Source organism: Rutidosis leptorrhynchoides, chromosome 3 (genome assembly GCF_046630445.1).
Source record: "Rutidosis leptorrhynchoides isolate AG116_Rl617_1_P2 chromosome 3, CSIRO_AGI_Rlap_v1, whole genome shotgun sequence".
Taxonomy (NCBI): Eukaryota; Viridiplantae; Streptophyta; class Magnoliopsida; order Asterales; family Asteraceae; genus Rutidosis; species Rutidosis leptorrhynchoides.
Genome location: NC_092335.1, coordinates 7531515 through 7555404, shown reverse-complemented (window position 1 = coordinate 7555404; position 23890 = coordinate 7531515). Strand labels below are relative to the sequence as shown.

Here is a 23890-nt window from a genome sequence, read left to right as displayed (position 1 = left end):
GAATAATTTGATGAGGACACTCGCACTTTATATTTATGACTGATGGACTGTTATGGACAAAAACCAGACGGACATATTAAATAATCCAGGACAAAGGACAATTAACCCATGGGCATAAAACTAAAATCAACACGTCAAACATCATGATTACGGAAGTTTAAATAAGCATAATTCTTTTATTTCATATTTAATTTCTTTTATTTTATATTTAATTGCACTTCTAATTATCGCACTTTTATTTATTGTTATTTAATCGCATTTTTAATTATCGTACTTTTTAATTATCGCAATTTTATTTTATCGCATTTTTATTATTCGCAATTTCATTATCGTTATTTACTTTACGCTTTAATTTAAGTCTTGTATTTATTTTATATTTTACATTAGGTTTTAACTGCGACTAAAGTTTTAAAATCGACAAACCGGTCATTAAACGGTAAAAAAAAACCCCCCTTTATAATAATAATATTACTTATATATATATTTGTATTTTTATAAAAGTAAACTAATATAGCGTTGAGCTTTGTTTAAAGATTTCCCTGTGGAACGAACCGGACTTACTAAAAACTACACTACTGTACGATTAGGTACACTGCCTATAAGTATTGTAGCAAGGTTTAAGTATATCCATTCTATAAATAAATAAATATCTTGTGTAAAATTGTATCGTATTTAATAGTATTTTCCTAGTAAAATATAAGCTATTTTGTATACACCTCGCATAACAACAGATATTAAAAGTATCATTTTTATTATTATTATCATTATTAGAAAAATTATCATTTTTTTATCAAAATTAATACTATTACCATCATTATTATTATTTTGACATTAATATTATTATTTTTTATCATCAATATTATTATCATAATAACTATTATTATTATTGTAAAATAAAACAACTTTTTAATTAGTTTTATTATCAATATTATTCTATTCATAATTAACTAGGTTATTAATGAAACACTTAATTAAAATAACAATTAAATCACTAATATTATACAAATTTATTCGACTACCACTATATGTGTTAATATATATGTAAATGATATAGGTTCGTGAGTCCGAGGCCAACCCTATACTTGTTCAATGCCGTCATATGTATTTTTACTACAAAATACAGTATGGTGAGTTTCATTTGCTCCCTTTTTAAATGCTTTTGCAATATATATTTTTTGGGACTGAGAATACATGCGCTGCTTTTATAAATGTTTTACAAAATAGACACAAGTAATCGAAACTACATTCTATGGTTGGATTATCGAATCGAATATCACCCCTTTTAGCTTGGTAGCCTAAGAATTAGGGAACAGACACCCTAATTGACGCGAATCCTAAAGGTAGATCTACGGGCACTAACACCCCCCATACTGGAAAATGGTATGCTTTAGTACTTCGAGTTTATATTATACAGATGGATTTCTGTTTTGCGGATATTCTATATGCATGATGTTAATGTCAGTTACCAGGTGTTCAATCCATATGAATGATTGCGAGTGTATGATTATTGAATAAAGGAAATCTTGTGGTCTATTATATCATTGAAAATGATTGTTTATGATAAACTAATGAACTCACCAACCTTTTGGTTGACACTTTAAAGCATATTTATTCTTAGGTATGAAAGAAATCTTCCGCTGTGCATTTGCTCATTTTAGAGATATTACTTGGAGTCATTCATGACATATTTCAAAAGACGTTGCATTCGAGTCGTTGAGTTCATCAAGATTATTATTAAGTCAATTATTAGTTGGATATATTATGAAATGGTATGCATGCCGTCAACTTTCGATGAAATGAAAGTTTGTCTTTTAAAAATGAATGCAATGTTTGTAAAATGTATCATATAGAGGTCAAGTACCTCGCGATGTAACCAAATGTAATGTATTCGTCCAGATGGATTAGGACGGGGCATTAGAGAAACGTGATTTATAGTATCCGTAGCCTATCAATTAAGAGAAATTAACAACAATAAAAAAATTACAGTAAACTAATATATAAAGATAACTAATAGTGATCACATTATGTATTCTCACCTTATAATAGCTTTATACCGTTGAATAGAATTAGATGATTAGCATGTATCGATTATGGTAGTTAATATCATAGTACGTAGCTCAGAAAAGAAAAAAAAGCAAGCATGAACAATTGCCGCTAAATAAATTAGGGCATAAAGACGTATCACATTAAGATTGGATAAATTGGTAAATATGATGAGTTTATATGTTTAAAATGGGCTCATATGATATAATCGTATTTAAGTCCCTCCCAAAGTGTCCAGTGTAAACAATATTCTTACACGGGTTGGTCTTTTTTTGGATCGAGATCTTCATGCGAGTCATGAAAGTTAAAGACTCGCTGCAACAACTCACAATTAAGAGCTCTCTAGTCCATTGGTCAAAAGATGTTTTAAGTATATCTTAATTCATAAAAACTCCTAAATTGATTTATTGATAAAAGTATAGTTTAATAGAAATATATAAAAACTTTTTCATTCATATTTGATAAACTATTTATAAAATTAGCACAACTAAGTTGTCATTATCATCTTTGACACCTTCATTAAAACAGACCAAGTAAAAATATATACAAAACAATAAAGAACATACTTTTTAGATAATTTGGGAGTAAACATCTTATAGATCTATCTTCAAGAAATAAAACATGTATATATACATTAAGTACCAACTTCTAAATATAGTAATGTCTAAATGCATATAGTTATATAGTTAGCTTAAGGTAAATAAGGAAAATCATTATTATTTCTATTATCAATGAGTGATTCCTAAAAAATGAAGTTTGTAGGAAAACTTATTTGTGATTGATCTCTTATTGTTACCCATCATGTAAGTTTGTAAGTATTTCAGTGAGCAAGTGAAATTAGTAAAATTAAGATTAACAAAAAAAGTTGACATGAGGCGTAAGTAAAGGGACGTGAGGGATGGTTGGAGAGTAGTGAATGAGCTCATCTACGAAATTTAGATGGGGCTTGTACTTTATCGCAGTTAGGTTTTATCACCATAAATAATCATGTTGGAGAAAGTAACTGTTTTCTACTGTAGGATTTATGGTTTTACAACAAATAATTACATGTCAGTATTCCACCATCACAATGCATCTTCGCTATCGAACCTTTCAGCCATTGTTTTAGCACCATCTGGTGATTGAAACACATACAACTAACTCAATAAGTCACATGAACAATAAACATATAAATAATGGTGTTTTACAAATCATGTTCATTTTTAAGATGGTCAAATTCAAAAATCAAATCAAAATGCTAGAATTAACAACTTGAACATCATGCAACGGCCTACCTGATGCTTGAAGGAAAACAAAATTCCAATTGTTTTGAAACCACCTGCCAATTGTTTTACTTGAGTAACGGTTTTCTAAATAAGCATTTTTATTGGACGATGTTAAAAGTCGCGTATATAACATACCTCAAAACAATGTCGTCGGCATTAAATCGAACAGCTTCAGTGTGTCCAACACCTGCAGACACGTTGCTATCTATTGTAGCCCAACTGTCAACTGATAATAAACAAACAATATGTAAACATAAATTAGTTATATATAGATATACAGATTAAATTTAGATTAAACAATGAAAACATATGTAAAGTGGCTAAAATTTCTCATTGATAACAACAACAATAAAAGAAGCATATGATTACGTTAAATGTTTCTCTGGTAGCTGGTCAACATATGTAAGACACATACTTAAACAAATCTTGATTAAATTGCGATTAAAATCTTATATACATAATGATGATATATTATATCGATTTTGATTAATTAGAAAACACATACGAAGGACAGAATCTAATTAACATGTCGTACCGGTTGATCATAATAATTTATCCATTAAAAATGAAGTCTAACGTGATTTAATCCAGTAATCCGAATCGCATATTTGATTCTATGAACTTTAAGTAAACTAATGATCGATTAAGAGACATCATGAATATGAATTGATTACCTGACTTCGTAGACGTTAGGGTTTCGTTTGTAAAACATAATCTTCGATGATCGACAGATTGTTAATTCCATGTAGTGAACGATCCTATAATTTGTGAAAGAAGGATTAGGTATTTTTAGCCATTGTCTGAAGAAATTAGGGTGTTGGAATTAATTCTAAGAACGATATGCACCTGAATGTATGACCTGTTTTCGATATTGATTGAATGTAGGACGATTAGATCTTGGATAGAGTTTTTTTTGGATGTTGAGGAGAGCTACGTGATAATGAGAATGAGCTGTGAGCAAAAGGAACCCTAATTTGCCTTAACCTTCCGTGTTATTTTGTATAATGAGGGTATTTTAGACATGGAGTTTATGTCAAATTGATTTATTAGCTAATATTTTAAGTGAATGATTAAGAGTCGTTGGATCAAGGGGTAGTGTAACGTCATTTTCTAATCTAACGGTAATTAAGGGAGTTTTGAAAACAATTATTAGCTAATCGAGACTCTCTTTTAATGTATATATAGTGAAGCGATAGTGAATAGTGATATAGTGATAGTGATAGATTAATAGAAAGTAGATATGTTGGGCCGAAACTAACATGTAAATGGCCCAAAAACTTTTGAATTAGGTCACATCTGTGTTTCACACACTTTTCATCTTCAACTACACGGAATCATTTTCTTTCCGTCTCCCATCAATCTACGGTGCTTCTGTCTGTCAACTAACCGCCGTGATTCCGTCCATTACCGGTGGCCCAGATCTCCGACTGTGGTACATTTTGTATCCCCTTAATTTGTAGCTAGGAACTGTCTATTTTGTGACTATTTTTTTTTCTTATATATATATATATATATATATATATATATATATATATATATATATATATATATATACAATTTCACAGCTGAACTACAGCTATATTTCAATGATTATTGATGTTATATTCACAGATTCAGCTATAATATCTCAATTATTTTGTTATTAGGGTTTTCCGTTCGCTGACGGAATTCTTTTGTGGAATCCTATGTTTTTAACTCTGACGTACAAATTTATTCAAATTTAAACAGTATTTTTATATACTCCGTATTTATTTGGTAATCATTATTTCATTATTTATTAAAATAAAAAATTAATAAATACGAGTAATTAGATATGTGCTTGGTTTATGAACAATATTGTGTGATTGTTTAACAGCATTTAATAAGTAGTATGATATTGAGGGTGATTGATGTATAAACTTGCTAAAAATTAAAAAGTTTTGTTGTTCATATTGATGGTGAACTTTTCTTAGACGATTTCTGTTTATTGCATTGTAATTAGATTCGTTTCCATCTCAACTATATATTTATATAAATACAAAACATTAGAACTTATTTTTCGTTACATGTGTCAAATGGATTGATTTATCAAAACATATGTATCTGCTCTTGCATTGACTGATTGAACACTCATAACGTTGTAGTTATCTAACCTCCATCTAGGCACCTACCATGGATACTTCTGTTGAAAAAAGAAAACCAGGACGTCCTCCTAAGTCCCCACAAGCGCCTTCTCTGACTCCAGTTGTAAAGAGGGGTCGTGGTCGGCCACCAAAGAAAGCTACTACATCTACTGTCACTGGTTCTGGTGGGGTGATGGAACCGGGAAAACGTACACGTGGAAGGCCTAAACTGAACACAATTTCAAAGGTTAATAATGGTGGTGGGAAGAAAAGAGGAAGAGGGCGACCTAAGTCCACTAATAATGGTGTTTCGAAACGTCGTGGTCGTCCTCCCAAAAGCATGGTGAATCATGCCGATGTTCACCGCCCTCTTTCAAAACGTCGTGGTCGCCCTCCCAAAAGCGAGGTAAAATTTCCTTATTTGTACCTACTAATGATCAAAATTGAACTCACTCCTTTCTATGTGCAAATGGACTTACTACATCAAACTTTTTTGAGCTTTCAAACCTGTTTTTGGAATTTACTGTTGTTTTTACGTGTATCATTATTTCGTTTAATCATACAGTACTTTATAATGTGTTCTATTTGTCAATATAACTTGTTTTAATTGCCATTTCTCATTTGTGTGAAGCTTTAATATTGTGAATCAAGTTGATTCACACCCTCACTCGCTACTTTTGGTTGTTGACAGGCTAACATGAACTTTATGGATTTCATGAACTCCTTGGGTGGACCAGGAACTGCTGCTCTAGTGATGGATCCACTTCAGCTTGTAGCATACAAAGAATTGAAGCTGAAATATGAGCATTTAGTAAGTTAGATCATTCCCTATTTATATTATTATATTTAATATTTAATATTTCTAGTTAAATTTATATGGGGATTCCCTCCCCCTTTTTTCGTTTTTATGATATTTCAACTTTAGAGCATATACTAACTCATATTTCCTTTTATATTGTTTCAATTGTAATTACAATTCATTTGATAACCTTATTTGGTAATGAAATCATAAGATATGATTCGTCAGAAATGGGAATGATAGCTACTTTTTTATGTCTAATAGGATTACTTATTGTAGTTACGAGTTATATTTTTCTCCGTGGGTTATTTTCTTTACAAGTGGTAATACTAGCAGTAGTAGTAAAACTTGTGTGCTAAATTATTTTTGAAATTTGACATCTACATAGTACTCTAAAGATGTTTGCCTATGTGTGTATTTTGACTTGGGTGTTTGTTTTTCTTGGTTGAAATAACTTTCTGTGCTGTATCTTTCCTTTTTCGCATAGCAATTTTTTTTTGAAAATTTTATTTAAAAAAATCCAAAAAAAATATAATAATAATTTTCAGTCAAATCTATTTTTTTATCTGTGTTTGAAGGATGTAATTTTGATAATATTATGATTATATTAGGGCCAAATACTAGCAAATGATTTAAGGAGTTCATTTCAACTCACATTTTCAGAAAATAACCCACAGAGAAATATATATATATATATATATATATATATATATTTCTCTGTTATATATATATTTCTCTGTGGGTTATTTTCTGTATAAATAGTAATACTAGCAGTAGTAGTAAAGCTTGTGTGCTAAATTATTTTTGAAATTTGACATCTACATAGGACTTTAAAGACGTTTGGCTATGTGTGTATTTTGACTTGGGTGTTTGTTTTTCTTGGGTTGAAAGTGACTGTCTGTGTTGTATCTTTCCTTTTTTGGATTGCAATTTTTTCTTAAAAAAAATTATTAAAAAAATCCAAAAAATATAATAATAATTTTCAGTCAAATCTATTTTTATCTGTGTTTGAAGGGTCAAATACTAGCAATAGTTAAACTCAAATTTTCATTGTCCATATGAGAATCGTCTAAAAGAAATCGTTAAGAAAATTTTCATAAAATTGAAAATTTCTTTGTGCTGACTGAGTAGAAGTTTATTATCTTTGTAAACAGTTATACATGTTTTTAGAATATTCTTAACCTTACATCTAACTTATATCATGTAACTTGGTCACAGCAATCGAAAGCTAAGGAAGTGGTTGCTGGGGTAAGTTCATACGTGAACCCGGAAGATGATGTTTTCAAGGCAGTCGAAGAGCTGGATATGTTGGCGGGGACAGACGTGAATGTAGAAAGCTAGAAACCACCGTCATTGGTCTGAAACTATGATTGACAGCAAAGAAGTAGTAGGTTTTCGAAGTGTTACAACTTACAAGCAGTGTTTGTAAAGGGTTGTAGAAGATTAATGTAACTAGATTGGTAGTAGCGTTTAGGTAGCATGCAATGTTATGTGGTTAAAAGATTGTAAGGTTACTAAGGTAGTCCATGAATTTGATCTGTGTGTGATGCTAGCCAGTGTTACAACAATATGCTGCTGCCATTTATTCTTCGGTCTTCCGTATTTATGTTTGGATTCCGTATTTGAAAAATTCTGAATGTGAACTTGCGTCGAATGTGTCATAAACACCAACCACGTTAATGTCCTGTCTTCTATCTCGACATCTATCGATTCATTAATCTGATCATCCATAGTTGATCCGTGGGACACATTAACCTTTATCTATGTTAGAAGTCAAACAGAATATTCTGAAAAAAGTACCAGGCAGATTCTTAATCAACTCATGCCATTTTTTGGTGTCAAATGTATCTTAGCTCTTGTACAAGATATAATAGAACACGGTTAACTTCGGATAGCAAATATTTCGAACAAACAAAGTTATATATACGGGCATACCAACAATTCACCAATCACCATCGTTTGCAAATTGGGAAATAAAGGAGTGTGGTGATGAATTGATGAAAGTGGACCAAATGTCGCTCTTTTAGTAGGCCAACTTATACAGAATAGACTGATCATCCAGTATTAAAAACAAGGGAACACCAGCGCAAAATATCTTATAATTATATATTTTTAATTTATAAAAATAATAATTTTCATGCCATCCACGTTTACTTTCCCCAAATTATTCCTTTCGCATATAAATATCATCACATGAAATAATTCGAAACATAATAAAACACCTGCGTACATCATGGCAATGGCGAATTTGGCCAGAAGGAAGGCCACCAGTCTCTTCAATAACACTGTAATCTCATCAGATGCAATTAGGTATTCGTTTTCACTTTCACCAGAGGATTTGCTTCAGGATCTGATGAAAACGACGTCGTCGTCATCGGCGGCGGTCCCGGTGGATACGTGGCGGCGATTAAGAAAGCTCAATTAGGTCTTAAAACTACTTCTATTGAAAAACGTGGTGGCTTAGGTGGTACTTGCCTTAACGTTGGTTGTATTCCTTCTAAGGTATATTATTATATATCAATTATTAGCTAATTCATTTGTATCACTTGAAGTTGTTTTTGTAAGTTAGGGTTTGATTAGATCCAGTGAAATAGTTACGTATTACTGTGTGATTGTGATGTTTTTTTTTTTTTTGGTGTGCTTTATTAATAGTTTACAGGTGATGGTTGTATTGTATCATTTGATCTGTAAAACAAAATCACACTGCATCAATCACTTTATGAATATACCACGTTTAATGTATGAAATTGCATTAATTGATATTTTGTTTTGGAGGTACTAGTAATCTGATGTATTTCAACAATATGTTTGTTATCTAATTCTCAGTGTACATATCGTAATCGATTGAGAGCAATATCTTGTGTTGGATGATCTTGAGTAGATTAATTTTGGAAGTGCAAAATTTAGGATTTGTTTAGTTGCAGAAAATTTTCTCTAATTTTCTGTTTTCACTTTTCTGTTTAGTAAAAACTTTGATTATGTGTTCATTTGCCAGCCTAGAAAAAAAGAGTGCTCTATCTTTAGAAAGGAAAAGTGTTGACAAACGATGTGGCTCCTTGAAGAATAATTATCTGCTTTACTGCTTGAAAAACGAAACCAAGGGTTTAGAATCCTTCTCTCAAGTTGCCTACTCCTGCATTACATAGAAGTTACTTAATTTGAATTAATGTTGATGGTTTTTGTATATTAATTTTTTAGGCACTTCTTCATTCATCACACATGTATCATGAGGGCAAAACTACATTTGCCAAGCATGGTGTGAAGTTTGATAATGTTCAAGTGGATTTGCTGAAATGATGGGTCAAAAAGATAAAGCTGTATCATATCTTACAAAAGGCATTGAAAGCCTTTTTAAGAAAAACAAAGTAACATATGTTAAGGGACACGGGAAGTTCGTCTCCCCTTCAGAAATTTCCGTTGGTCCCTTCATAATTATAAGATTTTTAATTATAAGATTTTTAATTTATAAATTTATAAATTAAAAATATATAATTATAAGATATTTTGCGCCGGTGGTCCCTTGTTTTTAATGAAGAAAAGAGTAAAAAGACGATTATACCCTCACGTGCATTGCACATGACCGGGGTTAACGGACCTTTTTAACATAAATTTGACGGAGGGACTCGAATTGCAAAATTAAAATAATTAAGGGACGCTGATTGCCAAATTAAAAATCGAGGGACCAAAGTAGCGATTTGGGGTATAATAGAGGGACCAATTGAGCAAAAAAGTCATTTAAGTCAATGAAATAATATGAATGTCAACCGAGAAAATTTCCAAGTCATATCCTCTCTCTCTCTAAAAAAAATACGCTCTATGTACTAAAACCCCAACCCTTCTTCTTCATTAGTTCTTTGTCTTCAGCCGATATCTCACTTTCTTCTAAATCCTTCAACCTTCGGCATTTTTGTAGCTCTTCTGCGGCTTTGCTTTCCGACCACCGGCATCTCGCCGGTGGTTTCGGTTTTTTTCGCTTTCTGTTTTAATAAATGTTAGATAATAGAAACATAAATGATAATTAGGCGACAGTGTCGGCCATATAAATGTTAGATAATAGAAAAATAAATGTTAGTAACATAAATGATAATTAGGCGACAGTGTCGGCCATATAAATGTTAGATAATTGAAATATAAATGTTAGTAACATAAATGATAATTAGACGACAGTGTCGACCATATATTATTCAGGTGGTATAACCGACCATATATCATTTAGGTGGCAGAGCCAACCATAATTAGTATTAAGATTATCGTGCTGATAACGTGTTATAATTCAGTAGGCTTATAACTACCTTTAGTGGTTTGATTCTTGATGTTATAATTCAGTAGGCTTATAACTACCTTTAGTGATTTGATTCTTGATTAAGAATACTAATAATGAAGTGTAAGAACAAAGATGATAATGGAGAGGAAGAAAGAAACACTTTGTAAGTGTGAGAAATGGTGCAAGTTTAATGCTTGCATTCATGGCTATTTATAGCAAAAATATCACAAGTTTAGGTAATACAATAATATTACTTTTGTGTATCAATAATTGACTATCCATTTATATATATATATTTATATATTATAACATGTTGATGGTTTTTGTATATTAATTTTTTAGGCACTTCTTCATTCATCACACATGTATCATGAGGCCAAAACTACATTTGCCAATTGTGAAGTTTGATAATGTTAAGTGGATCTTGCTGAAATGATGGGTCAAAAAGATAAAGCTGTATCATATCTTACAAAAGGCATTGAAAGCTTTTTTAAGAAAAACAAAGTAACATATGTTAAGGGACGCGGGAAGTTCGTGTCCCCTTCAGTAATTTCCGTTGGTCCCTTCATAATTATAAGATTTTTAATTTATAAATTTATAAATTAAAAATATATAATTATAAGATATTTTGCGCCGGTGGTCCCTTATTTTTAATGAAGAAAAGAGTAAAAAGACGATTATACCCTCACATGCATTGCACATGACAGGGGTTAACGGACCTTTTTAACATAAATTTGACGGAGAGACTCGAACTGCAAAATTTAAATAATTAAGGGACGCTGATTGCCAAATTAAAAACCGAGGGATCAAAGTAGCGATTTGGAGTATAATAAAGGGACCAATTGAGCAAAAAAGTCATTTAAGTCAATGAAATAATATGAATGTCAACCGAGAAAATTTCTAAGTCATATCCTCTCTCTCTCTAAAAAAAAATACGCTCTCTGTACTAAAACCCCAACCCTTCTTCTTCATTAGTTCTTTGTCTTCAGCCGATATCTCACTTTCTTCTAGATCCTTCAACCTTCGGCATTTTTGAAGCTCTTCTGCGGCTTTGCTTTCCGACCACCGGCATCTCGCCAGTGGTTTCGGTTTTTTTCGCTTTCTGTTTTAATAATAAGCAACCTACGTTCCTACTCCGGCATTAATCGTGTCTGTTCGGCTTCTCCGGTCCTCTACGACATTCAGGCGACGATTCCGGGTTTCGTACTTCGGGATCTGGGTTTTGTGTTGGTTTTGGGGGTGTTGCCGGGTTCGATCTACTCGCCGTTATCATCCTCCCCGCTCATGGTTGCCGTCATCCTTCTTTTTGCGGTTGTGGGCGACGAATTCCTCTGAAAGAATTCTACAATCGTTGAGGTATGATTTCAGTTTCGATTTGTGGTTAGGTTGTGGTAGTGACTGGTGATTGTTGTTGCTTTGTGTAGAAATCCGGTGGGTTCCGGTGACATGTGTGCTGACTACGACTATAGTGGACTGAAATGCCCCGTTCATATACAATATAAACGATTCACAATAGTTGATTACATCGCGAGGTAATTGACCTCTATATGATAAATTTTACAAACATTGCATTCGTTTTTAAAAAACAAACTTTCTTTACATCGAAAGTTGACGGCAAGCATACTATTTCATAATACCTCCAACTATAATTGACTTAATAATAATCTTGATGAACTCGACGACTCGAATGCAACGTCTTTTGAAATATGTCATGAATGACTCCAAGTAATATCTCTAATATGAGCAAATGCACAGCGGAAGATTTCTTTCATACCTGAGAATAAACATGCTTTCAAGTGTCAACCAAAAGGTTGGTGAGTTCATAGGTTTAATTTCTATATAATAATCATAATATTTAATAAGCCACAAGATTTCATTTAATTAAATGCGCAGGATCATTACAACTGCAAAAATCATTCATACGATGAGTCGCCTGGTAACCGACCTTAACATAGAGCGCTTAAGATATCTGGCATCATACATTCCACTATTCAAATGTATGACAAGAACCCTTCGAAGTACTAAAGCATTTCCACTATTCGAAAATGGGGGTGGTTGGTGCCCGTAGATCTACCTTTAGTATTCGCGTCAATTAGTGTTTTTCACTAATTCTTAGGTTACCAAGCATAATAATAATAAGTACAGATATCCGGAATAACAAAACAATCGTAGAATGTAGTTTCATGAACTTATGCTTATTTTGTAAAACATTTATAAAAGTTGCACATGTATTCTCAATCCCAAAAATTATAAAGAGAAAAAGGGAGCAAATGAAACTCACCTATTGTATTTTGTAGTAAAAATACATATGACGACAATAGTGTAGGATTGGCCTCGGATTCACGAACCTATATCATTTGTATATTTATTAATATACATAGTTGTAATCGAATAGTATATATATAAATTCATTAGTTATATACTTTTTATATTAATAATATATATGTTTCATATATTTATTTTGTTATAGAAAATATTAATTTTCATTATGTTATATGTATTAAATGTATTTTTATATATGTATATATCATTTGTTTGTTAAAATAGTAATTTTAGTAATACTATGATAAAAAAAAAATCATAAGACTTAATATTACCAAATAAGGTATTATTGTTATTAATTATATTAATGATATTAATAATGATATTTATAATAATAACTGTAAAATATAAATTTTTCGGTTAATGATACTTATCATAATGATTTTAGTAATTACATATTAATAACATTTATTATAATATAAATAATCATATTTATAATGGTAATAATAATAATACTGATCATGATACTTATAATGATAATTGTATTACCAATAATAATTATAATACTCTTAATAACACTAGCACTAGTAATGATAATAATATTAATATTAGTGATGTTAACAATAATACTAAATAATAATACTTGGTAATGATAATAATACTAATAATAACGTTAGTAATACTTAATGACGTTACTTAATCAAAATGATATTAATATTAATCTTAGTATTCATGTTAACATAATGATAATAATGATAATACATCTATTAATAGTTAATAAATGTAATAATAATAATAGTAGAAATAACAATGTTCTTAGTTATAATTATAATTGTAATAATAATGATGATAAATGATAACTACTACTTATTAGTAATAATAATAATAATAACTATAATATTTAGTATTAATAACAATCATTAATAATAACAATGTCAATAATCATAATAATACTAATAATGTCAATAATAATAATAATAATAATAATAATAATAATAATAATAATAATAATAATAATAATAATAATAATAATAATAATAATAATAATAATAATAATAATAAAAGATGAAACTACCTCAATAAAGAAGCTGTCTAAAAAAAACACGTCCTTGGCACTCCCGGGACTCGAACCCACGATCACTCCAATACTCGCTAACACCCTTAACCACTCGTCTGTGTTTGTTTTTCTGAATTAAGTCCACTTTAATTTTATATAACTCATATACACTGTTCTTCTTCTTCCTTGAACCAATTCGACCAGGAAAACAACTATCATAACCACGAACAATTTTTCTTGGGTTTGGACATTAAATGGAAACAGATACCTTCTAAATTGTTTTGAATCAAAAGAAGAAAAAAAAAAGAAAACATAAACAGCAGCTGCTGTTTCATCGCGAAAAAAAAAAATATCAAAATTTTTGATTTCGAAATTTAGAGGTTTTGAGCCTCTGATCTCTTCATGAAATATCTTCCAAATTATTATTAGAATATACTAGCATCATCAATTTAACCTGCATCTTTAAAACGAATTCGAATTTTTATCAAGAACACTTCAGTTGACTTTTTATAAATAAGCTTTGACTCCAAAATTTGGATTCGTTAAGAAAAATTAGGAGTTGAAAACCTTACAGATAGATTTAGCGAAGGATTCCTAACCAAATTGAAATATTACATTTTTAAAATTGATTCGAATCCAAGATATGACCAAAAAGTTGGAAAAATATAGATGCCGTGCTTCTTCCTGGTTTCTGTTTAATTCGATGGACTCTAACAGATACTAGTTGATACAAGTTGTTAATGAAGATAGATAATTGGTTAACCTAATCAATACCATAGAGGAGTTCGATGATTTATCACAAGTGGAGTCGACAGAGATAAATAAATAAAAAAACAGAAGCAAAATAATGAAAAAAATAGAAGAAAGTTTTTATGTTAATTGCTAACGAAATTCGATTTTTATCAGATGATTGTACTGGAGTTGGTAGCGTAATTTGAGGCAACAAACTCAATCAAAAACAGTTAGATAGCTATAGGTAACTGAATGGTAAGATTATTTCTTGATTTATAATTTATATGCTTTTATTAATATTAATAATTATATTAATAATAATAATAATAATAATAATAATAATAATCATAATAATAATAATAATCATAAAAATGGTAATAATAATACTTTTTATGATCAAAATAATTAATTTGTGTTATTTTCTAATAACTATAATAATAATAATAAAAGTTAACAATAATGATAATTCTTAATAATATTGGTACTAATAATAGTAGTACTAATTTTAATCATAATGCTATAATTTATAGTTTTATTACTAGTTATAATTATAATGATATTAACAATGATAACCATGATATAAAAAATCTAATGTATTCAATTTCAGTATTATAACCTTTAATAATATTAATAATACTTATTTTAATATAAATAATGAATGCATATAATACTATAATTTAACTTGTAATTACATTTAATATATTAATTTATAAATTTTGTAATATCTAATAATTATATGAATACATCTATTGACTATTTAACATTCATATGTTTTATAATTGTTACAGTATAAAAATTATTATTAGAAATCATTTATATATAATTATCTATATAGATTCAAATAATATTATTTATATATATATATATATATATATATATATATATATATATATATATATATATATATATATATATATTCTATTTAATAATAACTTAATTATTCTGTTTGTTATTTTACATTGTAAATTTCAAATTGTTTAAAGTGTATTTTATTAATTTACAATCTTATATATACACTTATATACATATATATATATATATATATATATATATATATATATATATATATATATATATATATATATATATATATATACATACATATACATATATACAGTGGCGGAACTTGAACCCGGACACAGGTGAGGCGAATGTAAAAATTTAATAAAAGTTTCAATGCCAGGAGGGTAAACACTAAAAAAAACCTTATTTGTTAGTAAATTTTTTTTTTTTTAGTGTAAATTTTTTTTTCCCAAATCCGGAGGGGGAGGGCACCCCCTCCGGATATAACTAAGTTCCGCCCCTGCATACATATATATATATATATATATATATATATATATATATATATATATATATATATATATATATATATACCTTCATATTTATTTACACACAACGGTTCGTGAATCGTCGGAGATAGTCAAAGTCAAATGAATTTATGTAAACTGTTCCACAAGTTGAGACTCAATTAAATAGAGTTTGCTTATCTTGTCGAAATCATATAAAGATAAAGTTTAAATTTGGTCGAAATTTCCGGGTCGTCACATGGACGGTCGACGGTTGCCAGTGGCCTTGAGTGGTTGCTAGCGGCTGATGACTGTTTCGGTGGCTGTAGGTGGCTACAATTAGTGGGTGGGGGTTACTGCTGGACGCTATGGCGGCTGGTCAGTGGCTACAGTGGCTGGCGTCGGCAGCCGGTGATCCGGTTGCTGTTGGCGGCCGTTTGTGGCTGCCCGTAGCCTACGATGGTGTGGTGGTAGTCGGAATTTGCTGAAGCTGCCAGCTGCCGTTGGTAGTCGTCGGTGGAAACTACCTGTTGGTTGTTGGTCGCTTGGGTATGTGAGTTTGTATGTCCTAATAAAATTTAGCGAAGATGGCCTGGCTTCTTACTGGTTTGAATCTGTGTTTCGCGTTGTTTGGTTGTTGCTTGCCTGATTAGTTCATACCTTTCTCGTAGTCGAGTCTATTGGGTGGGCTCGATGTCGTTGACGACGTGTGTTGACTTAGTTGACCTCAAAAAATTGATGTTTACTGGAGTGTTCTATCGGGGTCCTTTTTTCCACTCGAACGGGGATTTGATCTTATTCGACGGGATTGTGTTTCTCTGGTTTGGAGTTGATACAGGTTTTTTCGGGTACGAGAGGTTTCTTTGGTTTCCAGGTCTCGTGTTAGGTGCTGCTGGAGAGCCCGACGTTCTTTTTAGTTGTGCGGCTTTTGAGTAGCGGCGACGTGGTGTTAGATACGAGATCGGTTTTATATATGATTTAGATTTAGGTTTGGTGGTGTGTATTTGTGTATTATTTCTTACATTTTCAATGTGTTCGTTCTCTTTTAATTATCGTCCATTGTGTAGGACGTTTTAGAGCGAGACCTTTCAATTATTGTTGTTCATGTGTACCACCGGATCTTTACGATCTTTTATATATATATATATATATATATATATATATATATATATATATATATATATATATATATATATATATATATATAGGGGTAGGATCAAGAGGGAAGTAACCAATCGGGAGACACTTTGTGATAAATGTTTTTATTTTGGTGGAAAAACGCTCGAAGAAGTAATATATAACAATTATCGTGTTTTTCGAGCGTATATTGAGGTTTTAGCTATTGGGGTTTAGATATTAGGGTTTAGGTATTAGGGTTTATATGGTTTAGATATTAGGGTTTAGAAATTTAGGGTTTAGGGTTTAGATTTAGGGTTTAGATTTAGGATTTAGATTGAGTTTTTAACACGAACGGTTTAGAGTTTAGGGTTTAGGGTTTAGGGTTTGGTGTTTTGGGTTTATGATAAAAAACGTTCATATTCTTCACGAACAATATTATCTTGAATGTTATTCTTGTCGATCGTTTTCCCGCCTAAATAATAACATTCATCACGAAGTGTCTCTTATAAATGTTCATATTTTCGTTTGATCTTGATGCCGGGAAAAAAAATTTCAAAAAAAAAAACGAAAAAAAAAAGTTGCTTCCTCCCGCTTCCCCCGATTGGTTTCTTGCCCATTGATCATGACTATATATATATATATATATATATATATATATATATATATATATATATATTCGCTGAAAAAAAAAGAATGTCAACCGAATAATTATTTGTCATGCAATTTGGTAAAATAGATCAAGGGTCCAAACTGTTTGTTTAATCTCGATCTAATGATTAAGATTCAATTTAAAGACAAATTAAAATTAAAATATTATTAATAGAAAACAGATAGATAGATTAATACAAATTTAATGATAAAATATTATTTTGGTCCAGTCCATTGGATGTTGGGCCGAAACTAACAATTAAATGGCCCAAAAACTTTTTGAATTAGGACACATCTTCAGTGTGTTTCTCACACTTATCTTCATCTTCAACTAGACGGAATCATTTTCTTTCCGTCTCCCATCAATCTACGGTGCTTCTGTCTGTCAACTAACCGCTGTGATTCCGTCCATTGCCGGTGGACCAGATCGCTGACTGTGGTACATTTTGTATCCCCTTAATTTGTAGCTAGGAACTGTCTATTTTGTGACTATTTTTTTTCTTATATATATACATATATACGATTTCACAGCTGAATTACAGCTATATTTCAATGATTATTGATGTTATATTCACAGATTCAACTATAATTTCTCAGTTATTTCGTCATTAGGTTGATTGAGATAATTTAGGGTTTTCCGTTTGTTGACGGAATTCTTTTGTGGAATCCTATGTTTTTAACTCTGACCGTACAAATTTATTCAAATTTTAAACACTATTTTTTATATACTCCGTATTTATTTGGTAATCATTATTTATATAAATATAAAATTAATAAATACGAGTAATTAGATATGTGCTCGGTTTATGAACAATATTGTGTTATGTGTTATTGTTGACGAGCATTTAAAAAGTAGTATGATATTGAGGGTGATTGATGTATAAACTTACTAAAAATTAAAAAGTTTTGTTGTTCATATTGATGGTGAACTTTTCTTAGACGATTTCTGTTTATTGCATTGTAATTAGATTCGTTTCCATCTCAACTATATATTTATATAAATACAAAACATTAGAACTTATTTTTCGTTACATGTGTCAAATGGATTGATTTATCAAAACATATGTATCTGCTCTTGCATTGACTGATTGAACACTCATAACGTTGTAGTTATCTAACCTCCATCTAGGCACCTACCATGGATACTTCTGTTGAAAAAAGAAAACCAGGACGTCCTCCTAAGTCCCCACAAGCGCCTTCTCTGACTCCAGTTGTAAAGAGGGGTCGTGGTCGGCCACCAAAGAAAGCTACTACATCTCCTGTCACTGGTTCTGGTGGGGTGATGGAACCGGGAAAACGTACACGTGGAAGGCCTAAACTGAACACAATTTCTAAAGTTAATAATGGTGGTGGGAAGAAAAGAGGAAGGGGGCGACCTAAGTTCACTAAACCTGCTACTCAGGATGTACCTGTTTCGAAACATCGTGGTCGTCCTCCCAAAAGCATGGTGAATCATGCCGATGTTCACCGCCCTCTTTCAAAACGTCTTGGTCGCCCTCCCAAAAGCAAGGTAAAATATTCTTATGTGTATCTTCTAATGATCAAAATTGAACTCACACTCCTTTCTATGTGCAAATGGACTAACTACATTGAGCTTTTTTGAGCTTTAAAACCTGTTTTTGGAATTTGCTATTGTTTTAAAGTGTATCGTTGTTTCGTGTGTTCATGCAGTACTTTATAATTTGTTTTATTCGCCATTATAACTTGTTTTAATTGCCATTTCTCTTTTCTGTGAAGCTTTACTATTGTGAATCAAGTTGATTCACACCCTCACTCACTACTTTTGGTTGTTGACAGGCTAACATGAACTTTATGGATTTCATGAACTCCTTGGGTGGACCAGGAACTGCTGCTCTAGTGATGGATCCACTTCAGCTTGTAGCATACAAAGAATTGAAGCTGAAATATGAGCATTTAGTAAGTTAAATCATTCCCTATTTATATTATTATTATTATATTTATTAGTTATAATTAAATTTATATGGGGATTCCCTCCCCCTTTTTTCGTTTTTATGATATTTTCAACTTTAGAGCATATATTAACTCATATATCCTTTTTCTATTGTTTCAATTGTAATTATAATTCATTTGATAACCTTATTTGGTACTGAAATCATAACATATGATTCATCAAAAATGGGAATGATAGCTACTTTTTGTGTCTAACATGATTATTTATTGTGGTTACATGTTATATTTTTCTCTCTGGGTTATTTTCTGTACAAATAGTAATACTAGCAGTAGTAGTAAAACTTGTGTGCTAAATTATTTTTGAAATTTGACATCTACATAGGACTCTAAAGACGTTTTGGCTATGTGTGTTTATTTTGACTTGGGTGTTTGTTCTTCTTGGGTTGAAAGTGACTTTCTGTGCTGTGTCTTTCCTTTTTTGGATTGCATTTAAAAAAAAAAAAAATTATTAAAAAAATCCAAAAAATATAATAATAATTTTCAGTCAAATCTATTAATATATGTTGTGTTTGAAGGATGTAATTTTGATAATATTCTGATTATATTAGGGTCAAAACTAGCAAATGTAAACCATGTAAGGAGTTCAGTTCAACCCCTTATAGTTAACTCACATTTTCATTGTCCATATGAGAATCGTCTAAAAGAAATCATTAAGAAAGTTTTCATAAAATTGAAAATTTCTTTGTGGCTGATTGAGTAGAAGTATATTAATTTTGTAAACAGTTATACATGTTTTAGAATATTCTTAACCTTACATCTAACTTTTATCATGTAACTTGGTCACAGCAATCGAAAGCTAAGGAAGTGGTTGCTGGGGTAAGTTCATACCTGAACCCCGAAGATGATGTTTTCAAGGCAGTCGAAGAGCTGGATATGTTGGCGGGGACAGACGTGAATGTAGAAATTTTGTAAACAGTTCTACATGTTTTAGAATATTCTTAACCTTACATCTAACTTATATCATGTAACTTGGTCACAGCAATCGAAAGCTAAGGAAGTGGTTGCTGGGGTAAGTTCATACGTGAACCCCGAAGATGATGTTTTCAAGGCAGTCGAAGAGCTGGATATGTTGGCCGGGACAGACGTGAATGTAGAAACCTAGAAACCACCGTCATTGGTCTGAAACTATGATTGACAGCAAAGAAGTAGTAGGTTTTCGAAGTGTTACAACTTACAAGCAGTGATTGTAAGGTTGTAGAAGATTAATGTAACTAGATTGGTAGTAACGTTTAGGTCGCTTGCAATGTTATGTTGTTAAAAGATTGTAAGGGTTACTAAGGTAGTCCATGAATTTGATCTGTGTGTGATGCTAGCCAGTGTTACAACATTACGCTGCTGCCATTTATTCTTCGGTCTTCCGTATTTGTGTTTGGATTCCGTATTTGAAAAATTCTGAATGTGAACATGCCTCGAATGTGTCATAAACACCAACCACGTTAATGTCCTGTCTTCTATCTCGACATCTATCGATTCATTAATCTGATCATCCATAGTTGATTCGTGGGACACATTAGCCTTTATCTATGTTAGAAGTCAAACAGAATACTCTGAAAAAAGTACCAGGCAGATTCTTAATCAACTCATGCCATTTTTTGGTGTCAAATGTATCTTAGCTCTTGTACAAGATATAATAGAACACGGTTAACTTTGTATAGCAAATATTTCGAACAAATAAAGTTATATATACGGGCATACCAACAATTCACCAATCACCATGGTTTGCAAATTGGGAAATAAAGGAGTGTGGTGATGCATTGATGAAAGTGGGCCAAATGTCGTTCTTTTAGTAGGACAACTTATACAGAATAGACTGTTCATCCAGTATTACTTCCGGTGTCTCCTTTGGGCCCAACAATGACCTTGTATACCGGTAACTGTTAAGTAGTATTTGGTTCTAACATACGAAGTAGCAGCAGCAACTGTTGGGTCACAAAGTTACCCAATTTGAGATGTGCATATGTGATGTGATTAGCATGTAAGTGAGCATAAGTATGGAGTGTAAATACTTATGCATCACATCTTAGTCACTTGGAGCTTTCATTGTCACACACACACACACATTAGGTGTTTTATCCCCAAACTCTCTCAACACATTGTTGAGAGACTTGAGCTAAACCGTGATCATTCATACAATTATGAATGAGTCCAAAAGAGCCGTGGATTCAATTGTGATTACGATTGAATTCACGTGCTAAATTCATTGTATGAATCTCAGAATATAACACAAATTTCATATTCAGATCTGAGTTCATATTCATATATCTTCATTATACATTCAAACATTCATTACATTAATCAAACCTACTGTACGATCTATAAACATATTGAGAATCACGAATTGAAGCTGTAACATTAGACTTTACAGCAACGTCCTTCCAAAAATGAAGAAAATTTATGTCAGAGCTTGCAGATTATTTATGTAAAGTTCATAAAAGAAACGAACCATGAAACAATTTGTAACCATGACATCCTATGTAGCGAGAGATTTCTAATAGAAAGGTGTATGAAGCATATAATCCCATGGGCGTTCTCAGTGGATGCAAATATGCAATAGGCAAGAAGGGGGCTTGCATTTTTTTTTTTTTCATTATATGTACACACATTGGTAGAGACTACCTTCAAATCTTCATACAATTCCTTTTCACACATTTCTCTGTTACGCCCTTTTATCCCAAAACTTTCACATTACAGTCACTTTAACCAAAACTTATTCGGTACCTTATCATGTCATAGTCCTTATCATAGTTATAGTATTACTTGCATAGGCCCAAAATACCACGTTTTGTGTTTTCTTAAATAAAAAGGTAAAATATTAATATTAATATATCTAATTTGAGAGTATCATAAGCATTACCATTAAACTTACTAAATTTAATTTCTTAATCTTTGTTGATTCTTTCTTTATAAGGGTAAATCCCGGTGAAATATATTAATTAATGGAAATGATATATACAAAGAAGAATAGAAACGACTACAAGAAGAACTTATAGACATGCAACCAATTGCTTAGCACAACACAAAACCAAGCACACCCTATCTAAATGACAAACATAACCTCACGGTTATAGGACCACACGATCAAGAAGGATTCAAGAGATCTTTCACGCAGACTTCATTATTTGAGCTTGCTTCGACTTCCTCCAAGTAATCGACATAAGTTTAAAACGAACTTTCAAAAAGATAACTTCCACAAGCTGATCCACCGATCTAATATTCTTCTTATACTGTCGTTTTTTATTTAATTTTGATAAGTGTTTATTAATTATTCATATCAACTCCAAGTTACAAATATAGATACTCCGTATTAGTTAAAAATGGTAAATTTATCCCAAAACAGAAGAGCTAGTTTACATAAGATTGTACATAAAATGGTTAACAAAACAATAATGATATTTATACTATTAATTTTGATGAATTTATCACAATTTATCACATATATGCGTTAAGTGCGTCTACCATATTCATAAGTACGGAGTAATACACAAGGACAATTGAATTATCAAAATCAATGGCCACCTCATAATGGTTGCCTCCACCAATGGTTAATGAGATTATATTATTAAAGTTTTATTACTTTGGAAAAACAAAATAATTTGATACCCATGAGACAATGCCCCACATCTCTTCTCTTCTTTAACAGACTTGTAAAAAAGCTTCCTTTTATCATTCATTCCAACAACCTTCTTCTTCTTCTACAGTCCACACCAAACAAAAAAAAATTCAAATTTTCACCCCTACCCAAATCTCCTGTCAGACTCTCATACATAAAAATTTGTGTCACCCAATTGGGTTCTGCTTGAATCTTTGACCCGACCCAGATCCTGTTTATTTAATCTTCACCCACAAATAAAGATCTTATCTTTTTCATTTTCTATAAACTTAAATGGAGAAAAAACACATGATTATACTCATTGTGACATTATCTTCTACTTTGGTCTTACTTGTTATTTGTTTTTAGTGTGTAGAAGAAAAAGGTCGGCTAGCAATGAATCATGGGATAAAGAAGCAAACCCAGAATCTAAAGAAACTGGGGTTTCTTTAAAATACCTGTTGGTGCATAATTCCGAGTTCTATTATGTAATAAGTTCTATTAGTTTTGTATTTCGTATTTCAGTCATGTACGAACATCGTCATTAATACTTTGTATTTGAATTGCTTAGTATAATGTCGTGAACTGGTTAAGAGCAGTTGGTTGGCTGCTCAGACCATCGACCGATGGTAGGGACCATCGGTCGAGGGACTCTCACCATCGGCCGTAGGTCACAGACCACTGGCCGATGGTCACTGAAGATATATATATATATATATATATATATATATATATATATATATATATATA

At 31.3% G+C, this 23890-nt stretch overlaps 1 protein-coding gene across 1 annotated transcript in view; it reads left to right on the top strand.

The window, feature by feature from the left end:
- The first annotated feature begins 4602 nt into the window (after positions 1–4602).
- The window catches only part of LOC139899580 (uncharacterized), a 111802-nt gene continuing 92514 nt past the window's right edge, over positions 4603–23890 (top strand). Inside the window, exons 1-6 of the mRNA XM_071882396.1 lie at positions 4603–4740; positions 5451–5816; positions 6102–6221; positions 7428–7538; positions 20338–20448; positions 20531–20641. Of these exons, the coding sequence (XP_071738497.1) occupies positions 5460–5816; positions 6102–6221; positions 7428–7538; positions 20338–20448; positions 20531–20641 (810 nt within the window). The 5' untranslated portion in view covers positions 4603–4740; positions 5451–5459. The remainder of the gene's footprint in view (positions 4741–5450; positions 5817–6101; positions 6222–7427; positions 7539–20337; positions 20449–20530; positions 20642–23890) is intronic.